Genomic DNA, 11,883 nt, shown 5'->3' on the forward strand with positions numbered 1-11,883 from the left:
TGTGTGTGTGTGTGTGTGTGTGTGTGTGTGTGTGTGTGTGTGTGTGTTGAGGTGGGGGGTGGGAATAGTCTGTATCTGGATGGATACTACAGCAGAAAACTAGCTGCATTTGGGAAGGACTTTCAGATTAAGTCTCAGTCCTCTTGGAGGGAAGTGGGCTGTTCTGAATAGGGAGCTGTCCTCAGAGTAAGGAAGACCTAGCCTTAAGTTCTATATCTGATACATAGTGACTGTGTGATGCTGGGCAAATTACTTTATCTCTTGGATAAAGTGGAAACTCTCTAAGACTATCAGAGGGGACCTGCACTGAGGTTCTCACCGGAGAGTTCCCTCTACTTATGAAATCAGTCCCTATTAGCGGGAGGAGGGAGAAAGGCAGTGGCATATTAGGATTAACCAACCACCACGTGTATACTGGACAGGATCAGAAACGTGAGGGTGTGGTGTTAGTGTGTATGGGGAAGGGGGAAATTAGGGTGGGAGGTTGTGCCTCTCTCTATCCCCCTGTCTCTTTCCCCACAGCTCCAGGGGGAGCCGTGTAACATGAGGAGGCGTGTCCAGCTCCGCTGCTGCCCCCATCTCAAAGACCCTAGGGGTTAGGGATGGAGATGGCTGGGGCCCCCTGCTCCCAGCCCCCCCCCCCACACCAGTGAATGTTCCCCTTCTATATGAGCTGCCTGTGCCCCAAACTGGACTCGTCACCCCACAGGGAGTGCCCAGGGCCCAGAGCATTGAGCCCCCTTGGGGGCCAGGGCTGGCCCCCCTTCCCTGAGGCTTCTGCAATAAAATCCACTTCTATTCCTCCTCATGGACCCAGGCATCCAGTCCCCTGGTCCCCTCCTAGGACCCAGACATACACTTCTTGCCTTGCCTCCTTCCTAGAATCCAGGCATCCACTCCCTCAATTCCTCCCCAAGATCCCAGGTACCCAGACCATCCCCTCACCCTCTGCTGCCCTCCTGGGACTCAGGCATTTGAGCCCTGACCCCCTGTTTGTTACCTTCTGAGCTCAATAAATGTGGATTCAGGGTTTTTTCCCTCTGGTCTCTCTGTGTCCTTCCTGGTTCTTGTTTGGGGGGGGAGAGGAAAGAATAAAATGAGTCACCCCCCCTTAAGATAATGGGGAGAGAAAATGGGAGAATCCCAAGGACCCTGTATCTCCTCCTTCCCCCCTCCTCCCAACCTGACTGTCCTGGTCATTTTCTCTATTAGAGAACTTGTAGAGACTTCCAAGATGTCCACCCCTGTCCCGCTTCCCCGCAGGGCATCTCTTATACCTCACCCTCACATTCTCCCATACTGGGGTGTCCCCCACTCTACCCCTGCGTAGTCTCTCTCTGGCTCCCGCCCCTGGCTTTGAAGCCAGGAAGCCAAAGAGGAAATGACTCTCCCAGTCTTGGCCCCCGCCCGCCCCGTTCTCACACCCCCCTCCCACCTCAGCTCCCCACCCCGCCCTGCCTGTCCCCACCAGGCCAAGGCCACCAGCTCCGGACCCCCCAGCTCCAAGGTAAAGCCCTCTTCTGCAGCCGTGGTCTCTCTTTCCCCTGGTCTCTAGGGCAGGGGGGAGGGGTTGAGATTTTCTGCCCATCACCTCCTGGAGCTGGGCCCTTTCTCCTCTATGCCCATGTGTGTCTGTCTGTCCCTTTCTGGGTCTGTGGCTCTCCTCCGAACCCTCTTTTCCCCTCTGCTTCTCCTAGCTGCCTCTGCCTGCTCTGAATTCTTCTGTCTCTCAGTTATTCCCTCCAGGCTCCCTTGCTGGTCTCCGAATTATCTCTGCCACCTCTGTTCTTCCCCATCCTCTCCCCTTTCTCTGCTCTCTCCCCTTCTCTCTTTCCTATTAGATTTCTTTTCTGTTTCAAGTATCTCCCACCTAGTTTGGCTCTCCCTTGCCTCTTCTCTCTCTCTCTCTCTGTTCTTCTTTCCCTTTCCCCATGGCTCCGGCTCTGACTGCTCCCCCTTTCTCTACCCTCCCGCCCCCCACTCCAGCCAGCTCATTTTTTCCTGTGAGAGCAGGAGCCCAGTTACTCATGTTGCCTCTCTGCCCTCCCTCCGGTTGGGCTCCTCAGCTTCGGGGCGGGGGCGGGGCGGGGAGAGACCCCAGAGAGAAGGCGAAGGAAGTGAGCCCGTGCATCCCAGCTCCTTTCAGTTTCACCCTGGCCCCCTGACTGGGGAAGGGATGGAGAACTTTGTGCTTGACTTGAAAATGAAGTGGAGAAATGGGGGTATGAAGACGAGGGCCCGTCTGCTCTAAGCAAGCTGTTGCATCAGTGACTGCCAAACCCTCCCTAAGCTGGTTGCTTCCTGTTTCCTCTAGGGGAGCAGGGGGCGGGGTGGCTGAGATGGGGATGAATACAGGAGTGGGAGAAGTAGAGGAATTAATTTCCCCCCGCATCTCCCCACTTCCTCCCCCGGGGTCTCTGCAGAGGAAGGGCTTCTGGGAGTCAGACTGGTCTGTGATGTTCCTCAGAGACAAACCTGAGTCCAAATGCCAGACCCACAGCGCTCCCCAGATTCCACCCCTCCCAATTTCCAGCAGCCCCTACAGGAAGCTGGAGACCCCCTCCCCACACATCTCAATGCCATCACTGCCCTCCCCTACAGATGTCAGCTTCAGGCCATTTCTACTTCCTCTTCCTCCTCCTGGGCTTGGCCCCGTCTTCATGGACCCAAGGTGAGTCACACTACAGTTTCCCCTTCTCCAAGTATTCTCATCAGATTTCAGTAGTGTTTATTTTCTATCACTCCCACTGGGGCCGTATGCTCCCTGAGGGTGGGAACTGGGTCACTTCTTTTAGACCTCCGTCTTCCCAGCCATTCCTGCTTGTCCATCCCGTCCAGTTCTTGTCGATGTGCTCCCTTGAGTACAGTCCTGGGGTTCATGGAACGTGTGGTTTCTCTTGAGGCACATGAGCATGACAATTGGCTGTTACTCAATCTTTCCACTGCACTAACCCACCTTCCACCCCCCCCCCATGCATTTCTTGGAGGATGTCCTTTCCACAGCTTCTTCTTCCTAACTCCGTATTTGTATCACAGCCTACTCACGCCCAGCTGTGCACCTCTCCATAGCCCTTTGGGACGTCCCCCATTTCAATTCTCTAGCAAGCCTGCACGGGCTGCAGTCTGCATTGTTGGAGGAAATGCCCGCATTGATAAGAGCACAGAGCCACTGGAGTACCCCAGGACAGTGCCTTTTATATCGGATCCTAGATAGGGACCTCCAGGGCCATTTATCCCAATCTCCTTTTTACAAATGAGGAAACTGAGTCCAGAAAGGAAGTGACATAAGGTTATAGATTAGAGCAAGAAGGTACCTTAGAGTACATCTAGTCCTTACCCTTCATGTTACAGAAGGGAAAACTGAGGAAGCTAATGTGATTTGCTTGAGACCATACAGGTAGAAAAGGCCACGGGTAGGGATTCTAACCCAGATTCTCTGACTTCAGAGCCAACACTCTTCCCAGACCAGGAAGAAAAGAAGCATTTATAAAGTGCCTTCTATGTGCCAGGCACTGTGCCAAGTACTTTCCAAATGCCCATGGGGCAGAATGAATGGATTGGATTTGGATCAGAAGGTGTGAGGTCCAGCCTTGTTCTGCTCCTTCCTGCCTTTGTGAGATCTTGGTCAAGAAATGTCGCTTCTCTGGGCCTCAGTTTCCTCTTCTGTAAGATAGATAGACTAGATGAACTCAGAGGCCCTTTCCAAGTCTAGATTTATGGTAAAAGGGCCTCTGAGTTTGAATGTAGCTAAAGAAGAAATTTTTAGGAGGTTGGGACATTCCTTTTCTATCCCCAAAGCTACCAATGAGAAAGATTTGATTATATGGCTCTGCCCTGAGTAGGAGGTGGGTGGGCTAGGAAAGATGGTGGGGGTGGAAGGAATCCTAGTCGAACTCCTCTTCCCTCCCCCATTCACTACCCCCACTGGCCCCCCAGTTAGACATGTCCATGGCACCCCACTTAGGTACATCGATGGCCCCCTACTTAGACATGGAGCAGAAGAACCATTCAACCCCATCTGAGGAGCCCCTTGCTTCAAGCTTAAGCACAGGTGAGGGATAAATGGGGGAGTCAGGAGGGAAGAGACTTGGGGGAGTGGGCCTGGCAGATGTAGGGCTTACCACGGGGACTGCAGGGAGCCCCAGGAGATCTCTTCCACCAACTCTGCTCCACCCCCCAGCTCTAAGCCCAACCACCTCAGAGCTCCAGCTGACTTCGAGGGATCCCACCATGGATGGTGAGGGTAAGTGGGGTTCATGGGTGCTGGGGGAGGAAGAGGACCCCTGACCTGGCTTCCAGATGGCAACTACACACCCTTCTCCTGATTCAGCAGCAGATGGGCTGAAACTTGAGACTCTGAAGCCTTGACTAGACTTGTCCAAGGGCCAAAGGCTCTGGGGCCCCAAACCTTACGGGAGGGAGGACTCCAATCATTTCTCATGCCCCATTCTCCTGTTTCCTTGGGGGAAAGACACAGGCCAAACCCAGCCGGAGGATAAGATGGAAACGACCTCAGCAATGGGTAAGTGGGAGGGAGAGTGGGGAGCAGGGATGAAGGGCCCTGTGATTCTCATACTACGTAATTCAATCACCTTCTCCTCATCTCCTCTCTCCCTCACACATGGTGAGCCCTTCTACTGCCCCCTCTCTCCTCTAAATCTTCCCTGCCTTTCAAGGCCCAGCTCAAGACCCCCTAATTCAGGAAGCCTTCCCCCCCCCCTTTCCCCATGTGGGAGCAACATTTTCCCTCGTCAGATTTGTTTTGTTTTTATTCTAAGATTCAGTGTGTCTGGTAGATGGGGCACAGCTGGGTTTGGAGTCAGGAAGACCCCAGGTTCAAATCTTGTCTCTGACCTTTGGGGTCACAGGTTTAGAGCTGGAAGATACCTCCAAGGCCGTCTTGAGGTCCTCATTTACAATTTAGAGAATTGAGCCTCAGGGAGAAGAAAGTTGCCCAAGGTGAACTTTGCTCTTTCCCTTCAAAATTTGACTTTCTAACTGTGCTCCCCTGAACCAGTGACTCCTCCTCCCTGGGCCTCACCTACTGAATCGGTGGGAGGTCCCCCTTCTGAAAACTTCCATTTTTGCGTATTATTCTCTTCTCAGCTTAATGACCATCAGTGGATACAAACATTCTAATGCACAAACGGACTCTGGATTCTCACTGTAAAACTCTGTTGTTTCTAGAGATAACATCTAACCATGTGGTCATCTTAAAAAAAAAGTGCAATATTATCATTTAGCAAGATAACCGAAATGTTCATTTTACTTGTACCCTCTATGGATTTCTCTGTGGGTATTTTGTTTCTCAGATTTTTTATCATTACTGTTATTTTGCTTTTCATGTTACTGAGCTGATCCTTCTCTCTGCATACCTTCATCTGTTTGCATGTATTTACTCCTATTCTTCATCTTTGACACCTCTCATGGTCAGCTCCAAAAGCCTTGCACCATGGCCCTCCAAAGTGCCTCCCCACCAACATGGAGTCTGATTGCTTTTAACTGTCTTTGTTAATATAATGATAATGATAATAATGATAATAATAATAATGATAATAAACTGGCTTTATTTTAGCACTAAGATTTGCAGAGTGCTTTATATATGGCATATCATTTAATAACCTCATTTAAACTCTTGAGGCAGCATGTTGAAGGGATGGACAGCTGGTCTCAAAGACCTGGGTTCGAGTCTTTTCTCTAGTGCATACTAGGGGTGTGATCCTGAGCACCTAGGCTACAAGGCTATAAAGTGTTGAGAAAGTGTTGATCTGCACTGATAAAGGGAGGTTCCTTATCAGGGAGTTCTCTAAGCCAAGGAAATCTAAGGGTTTTGTCACTACCCCTGTCCTGACTTTAATTGGATATGATGGGGAAATGAGAGGAAAGAGTCAAAAGTGAATTCAGGGTTTTGAACCTGGCTCTAGAAAGGTGGTGGTGTCCTCGATGAAAAAATTAAGAAGAATAGAGGGTTTGGGGGCAGGGGGAGGTAGAGAGAGAATAAATTCTGTAATAGACATTAGATCATAAATTTAGTTCTGGAAGAAACCTTAGAGTCACCTACTCTAACCTCCCCATTTTACAGATGAACTGAGTCCCAGTGAAATGGAATGATTTGTCCAAGACCACCCAGCTAGTAGGTGGTAAGGGCAGGATTTGAATCCAGCTCCATTGGCGTTAGCCCTGACATGCCTTCTATCCCACCATGCTGCCACCTATATTCAGTTTGAGGTGTCTATGGGTCACCTAATTGGAGATGGAATTGGGGGCCCATGTCACCAATTCCATCTCCAATTAGGTGATCCATAGACAGAGGAGAGAGATCAGGGTGGGCTGCATGGATCTGAGATCATAGATATGTGATAATATATTAAATAATAATTATATATAAATTAATATAACATAATATACTGTTAGTATAATAAAATAAGAGATCATAGATTTTAGAACTGGAAAGAACCTTAGAAGTCACCTAGACCAATCCTTCATTTTATAGGTGAGTGACCAAGGACCAGAGAAGTGAAATGATTTTCCTAAGATGATGTAGGAAGCAAAAAGGAGAGCCAGGATTTGAACTTGGGGCTTTTGACTCCAAATCTCTTTCCCTTGTATGATGCTGCCACCCAATTGTAAATACCCCATACGCTAGAGATTAGATAGACAGATAGATCTATATAGATCTATATTATATGGAGAGAAGAAGAGACAGAGACAGAGGGGAGAGACAGAGACGGGGGGAGAGAGAGAGAGAGAGAGAGAGAGAGAGTTAGAGTTGAACCATGGGAACTGATGAGACCACCCAAAGGTCAGGACAGAGGGGTTGGGATATGGGTGATGATCCAGGGAAGGAGAGTATAGAATAGCCAGAGAGGTCAGAGGACACTCAGGAGTGAGCAGTGTCATGAAAACGTAGGGAGAAAAGAGGTTCTAGGGGGTGGGGAGTTTAATGGTGTCAACTGGAGCAGAGATGCTTGTTGAATGAATGAATGAATAAATAAATGGGTCGTAGACAGTATGGGGGCAGCTCGGTGGCACCATAGTGGTTAGAATGCTGAGTGGCCTGGAGTCAGGAAGACTCATCTTCCTGAGTTCAAATCTGGCCTCACGCGTACTAGCTGTGTGTTTCCTTCTTTCTGATGTGCCAATCCTTTATTTGGTATCATCCTTTATCTCTTATAATTTTTCCTCTTTTCTACCATTACGATAATAGGCTCACATTTCTCCTGGACCTTCTCCTGGCCCTCTCCTTTTCACTTACTCCTTTGATCTCCCTCTTTTTAGTGGGAAGGATCTTAGCTTAAAAAGGCCAAGGTCTCCCGCTGCATCTGAAGCCATTTCCAGTCATCCTGATCTATATCTGGCCGCTGGACTCAGATGGCTCCAGAGGAGAGAGTGAGGCTGGTGACTCTGCACAGCCCTGCCTCACTTACATCCAATTCCCCTGCATGTTATGACATCACCTTCCTGATGTGGTCCTCTTTGAGGATGAAACACAAACAACAATCCTAGTGACATACTTATTCACAACCTTTGGCCGTTATTGGAACATAATTAGAACCCCAGGACAGGGTTGTGTCCTGCCCTAATGCAGCTTTGTGTGCCAAGTGTCTGTCCCATGTTCCACAGGTAACTTGGAGCCTAGAACCGTGGCCAGCAGAACAAGCCCCCAGACTCCTTCCGTCTCTTCTGGTCAGTGATTCCCATACCCCAGCCTTAGTCCGGAGGGAGGGATCTAGGGCACCATTCCAATGGGGGTGGGCAGGAGGGTTTTGGCAGGGAGACACACCCTGTGGAGCCATTCTGAGAGTGAGGTGATAGGATCTGGCTCTTCCCCCCTTTTCTCCTTCCTCCCATACCCACTCACAGCTGTTCCTCCCTAATCCCTTAGGAATCAGCCTAGAACAGCAGCGAACCTTGGGTTTAGGAATCTAGAGACCTGTGTTCTCACATCACAGGATCTCGAGCTGGAAAGATCTGGACCTGAGAATATCTAGCACAATCCCCGAATTTTCCCCTCTTTGGACTATCTTGTTTCCTCAACCTTAGAACACACACTGGACACATTCCCTTCTATTCCTTAGCTCACATCATTCAATTAAACATTTTGGGCACCACCCCACTCCCTACGCAGCATATTCCCCTCCACCTCTCTGCTTTTCCCAATAGAATGTAAGCTCCTTGAAGGCCAGGAACCAAGAGGCAGCCAAGTGGCTGGGGTCACCCAGGCAGTGGTGAACCAGTAGCATGGCATGGTGAAGTGGATAAAGGGCTGAGTTTGGAGTTAGAAAAACCCACGTTCTAGCTGTGTGACCCTGGGCAAGTCACTTAAACTCTTGTTTGCCTCAGTTTCCTCATCTGTTAAATGAGTTGGAGAAGGAAATGGCAAACCACTCCAGCATCTCTGCCAAGAGAACCCCAAATGGAGTCAGGATCCAACAACAAAGGCTAGCTACTATTACTATTAGGGTGTGGCTCTTTCCTTTGTGGCTCTTTCATCTGTACAATGCTTTGCACAGACTAGGCCTTTATGAGTGTTTTATGCTGTTCTGGTTCAGCCGTTTTTTTTCAGTCCTGTCCAACTCTCCGTGACCCCATTTGGGGTTTTCTTGGCAAAGATACTGGAGCCATTTGCTATTTCCTTCTCCAGCTCATTTTACAGATGAGGGACTAAATTGAATTGAAACCAAGACCAGGGAGAGAGAGCCATAGAGTAGAAAGAGGGCTGGATTTAAAGTCAAAAGCCCTGGGTTCAAATCTTATCTCTTCCACTCCCTACCTGTTGGACCTTGGCAAATCCATTTCCTGGGCCTCAGTTTCCTCACGTTTGCCAAATCAGGGAGTTGGTCTAGAACTCTAGGTGGCCAAGATGACTTTGGAAGGCAGTAGGTCAGAGTGGGTGGAGTGCTAATTGTGGTTGTTGTAGCTAAGTGTTAGGGATGCAAACAAAAAGAAAGACAGTCCAGGTGGCCCTTAAGGAGCTTACTTTCTAAGGGAGAAAGACAGCTGATGAAAAGGGAGGACTGCAAGAAGGCCCTCTGGCCCTGACTTTCTTTCTGTCTTCCCCAGGTGAGGAGGAGTGGAATCCCTTCAAAAGCAGTGAGTCATTCTTCCAGACTCGGGACCCAGAGATGGAGAGGGGGCAGGAAAACCAAAGGGGCTTCTTCCCCTTCTGAATCCTCCACACCTGACCCCCTCCCCCCTTCTCTCTCTTGCAGATGAATATACGCTCCGAAAGAGGGGCTTAATTGCAGCTGCTGTACTCTTCATCACAGGCATCCTCATCCTCACCAGTAAGAAGGAGGGAAAGCTGGGAGGCGCATAGCTCCCGGGTCTAGGCTGGGGAGGGACAAGAGGTTTGCCTGGGTGTCAGGGGCCCCGCATTCACGTATCAGCTCTGTCCACCCTCTGTTCTGTGATCTGGGGGCCAATCCCTACTCCGCCTGTGGGGTGAGGCTTCCCATCTATGACCCAAGGACCCGACCCCATGAGTGGGATTTACTTTCTGGTTGTCACCCAATTCCTCTCAGGCGATCGGTGCCGCCACTTCCGCTGGTGCAGAAGGCAGCAGCGAAGGTGAGACCATGGACAATGTGTGGGGGGAGTGGGATGCCTGGGAAGATCACCGGGGTGCCAGAGGTGGGAGGGGGGAGATCCTTCCTCTCACTGCCTCCTTTCTGTGCACTCCTGTCCCTTCAAAGTGCCTACAGGGTGACCCAAGCCTGAGGTCCCAAACTCTAATGGAGAGGTGCCAAAGGAACCGTAGCGGTGGAAGGAACCCCCAGACTCTGACCAACCCTGAGACTCAGGGAGCTCTGGGAAGAAAGTACCACTGACCAGCCCTTTGTGTGGCTTCTCATCATCATAACCTCTTTCTCAAGAAGGCACCCCAATTTCTAGGTCTCCCTGGTCTCTGACATCCCCCCCGCCAAGATCCCAAGTTTCTCAGCACTTAGCTTGGTACCAAACGCTCAATAAACATTTGCGGGACAAATGGATGAATGAATGTTGGTTCTTGACCCGGCATCTCCTCTGCTGAGCAGATCTGAAGGGATGAGGTTCAGGGGGATGAAGCCAAGAGAAAGGACCAGAGCCTTGTCAGTGGATGGCATCCACACTTTGCACCCAGAGTCCTGCTTTAGCTGAAAACTGAGTTATCTCCCTAATTCTAGGGAATTCTAGGAGAATACTGTAGCATTAAAGAGATTTGGTCCCCAAGAGTTACCTGGAAAGCCACAGAGAGCTGCGGGCCACCTCCACCTGTCCCCCACCCCCAGGCCTGGGCCCTGTTAGACAGAGGGGGGAGGGAGCGCCCAAAGCTGGGTGGGGGGGTCCTCAGAGGGGTCAGGTATAGGGGCGTAAACATTGCACTTGAACAAGGAAATGGGCTGAGGACTTTGGCAACCGCTTCTGGAGGGAGCCAGGGACCGTCCTAGGGCTCTCACTATCAGAGCTCTAATTTGAAGAAAAGTAGATGAATAGAAAACCATCTTCCCTTCCCTCCTCCTCCCCAGCACTCATGGCTGGCACCTGCACTTCAGGGGACAGCCGGCCTGGCTCCCCGATGCTGCCGTGTCATGCCAGAGGCCCTAAGCCTGGCTCTTTGGCATGTGATTCCGGGGAGGAGGAAGAGGAGGAGTGAAAAGGAAGCTTCTGGGGGCACGCAGACAGAGCTCCCTAGGTTTGAGCAGTTTACATTCCGTGGAATTCGGGGGAGGAGATATTTAAGTCTAAATAGATAGATAAAGAAAATAAGATAAGAGGGTGAGTGATGAGAGAGGGAGAAAGGGGGAGGGAGAGAGAAAGAGAGAGAAGAGGAGAGACAGAGGGGGAGAGAGAGAGGGAGAGAGAGAGGAGGAGAGAGAGAGAAGAGGAGAGAGAGAGGGAGAGAGAGGGAGAGAGAGGAGAGAGGGAGAGAGAGATAAGAGGGTAGAGAGAGGAGAGAGAGAGAAAAGGAGAGAGAGGAGGAGAGATAGAGAGGGAGAGAGAGAGAGGAAGAGAGAGAGAGAAAAGGAGAGAGAGGAAGAGAGAGAGAAGAGAGAGAGAGAGGGAGAGAGAGAGGAGAGAGGGAGAGGAAGAGAGAGAGAGAAGAGGAGAGAGAGAGGGAGAGGGAGGGAGAGAGAGGAGAGAGGGAGAGAGAGATAAGAGGATAGAGAGAGGAGAGAGAGAGGAAGGGAGAGAGAGAGGAGAGAGGGAGAGAGAGAGAGGGAGAGAGGAAGAGGAAGAGAGAGAGAGAAGAGGAGAGAGAGAAGAGAGAGGGAGGGAGAGAGAGAGGAGGAGAGAGGGAGAGAGAGAGAGGGAAAGAGGGAGAGGAAGAGAGAGAGAGAAGAGGAGAGAGAGGGAGGGAGAGAGAGAGAGAACTAATAATGGGAGAGGATCAGGAAAGGAGGAGGACCTGGGTTCAAATGTTTCTTAGCTGTGTGTCCTTGGGAAAATCACTTGACCTTTCTAGGCCTCTGTTTCCTCATCTGTAAAAGGAAGAAGTTGGATTCAAGGTTGTCTAAGGTCCTTTCCAGGTCTTCGATCCTATGAGTCTTACCTTCAGGTGAGGTACAGTCTAACTAGGAACACACACACACACACACACTCACACACACACACTCTCACGCACCTACATACACACTCACACACATACCTACATACAAACACTCACACACACTCACACACCTACATACACACTCACACATATACACACACACTCACACACACCTACATACACACACACACACATACACCTACATACACATTCACACCTACATACACACACACACCTACATACACATTCACACACACACACTCTCACACACACCTACATACACACTCACACATATATACACACACTCACACACACCTACATACACATTCACACCTACATACATGTTCACACAT

The 11,883-nt window shown here is 50.2% G+C and overlaps 2 protein-coding genes across 3 annotated transcripts in view; both read left to right on the top strand.

Moving 5' to 3' along the window:
* FXYD7 (FXYD domain containing ion transport regulator 7) overlaps positions 1–1,046 on the top strand; it is a 5,081-nt gene extending 4,035 nt beyond the window's left edge. For both annotated transcript variants that reach the window (XM_027855483.1, XM_027855484.1), the window contains one exon: positions 523–1,046. In XM_027855483.1, coding sequence (XP_027711284.1) covers positions 523–542 — 20 coding nt within the window. In that variant the 3' untranslated portion in view covers positions 543–1,046. The remainder of the gene's footprint in view (positions 1–522) is intronic.
* On the top strand, positions 654–9,992 carry LOC114038146 (proline-rich protein 36-like). The gene is made up of 11 exons (XM_027855306.1): positions 654–924; positions 1,331–1,507; positions 2,534–2,671; positions 3,965–4,051; positions 4,181–4,243; positions 4,472–4,522; positions 7,624–7,686; positions 9,064–9,093; positions 9,213–9,287; positions 9,471–9,570; positions 9,696–9,992. The coding sequence occupies exons 1-11, from the start codon at positions 654–656 to the stop codon at positions 9,718–9,720; spliced, it is 1,080 nt and encodes a 359-aa protein (XP_027711107.1). The 3' UTR covers positions 9,721–9,992.
* Positions 9,993–11,883: the final 1,891 nt, after the last annotated feature.

This window comes from Vombatus ursinus, unplaced genomic scaffold, assembly GCF_900497805.2.
Source record: "Vombatus ursinus unplaced genomic scaffold, bare-nosed wombat genome assembly UNPS02010822.1, whole genome shotgun sequence".
Classification (NCBI taxonomy): Eukaryota; Metazoa; Chordata; class Mammalia; order Diprotodontia; family Vombatidae; genus Vombatus; species Vombatus ursinus.

Excerpts from the sequence above, each read along its gene's own strand:
- LOC114038146 (XM_027855306.1), top strand. The coding sequence starts at position 654 with ATGTTCCCCTTCTATATGAGCTGCCTGTGCCCCAAACTGGACTCGTCA. Across the intron at positions 4,523-7,623 it reads GGAAACGACCTCAGCAATGG|GTAACTTGGAGCCTAGAACC; the intron begins GTAAGTGGGAGG and ends CATGTTCCACAG. Across the intron at positions 9,571-9,695 it reads TGCAGAAGGCAGCAGCGAAG|TGCCTACAGGGTGACCCAAG; the intron begins GTGAGACCATGG and ends GTCCCTTCAAAG.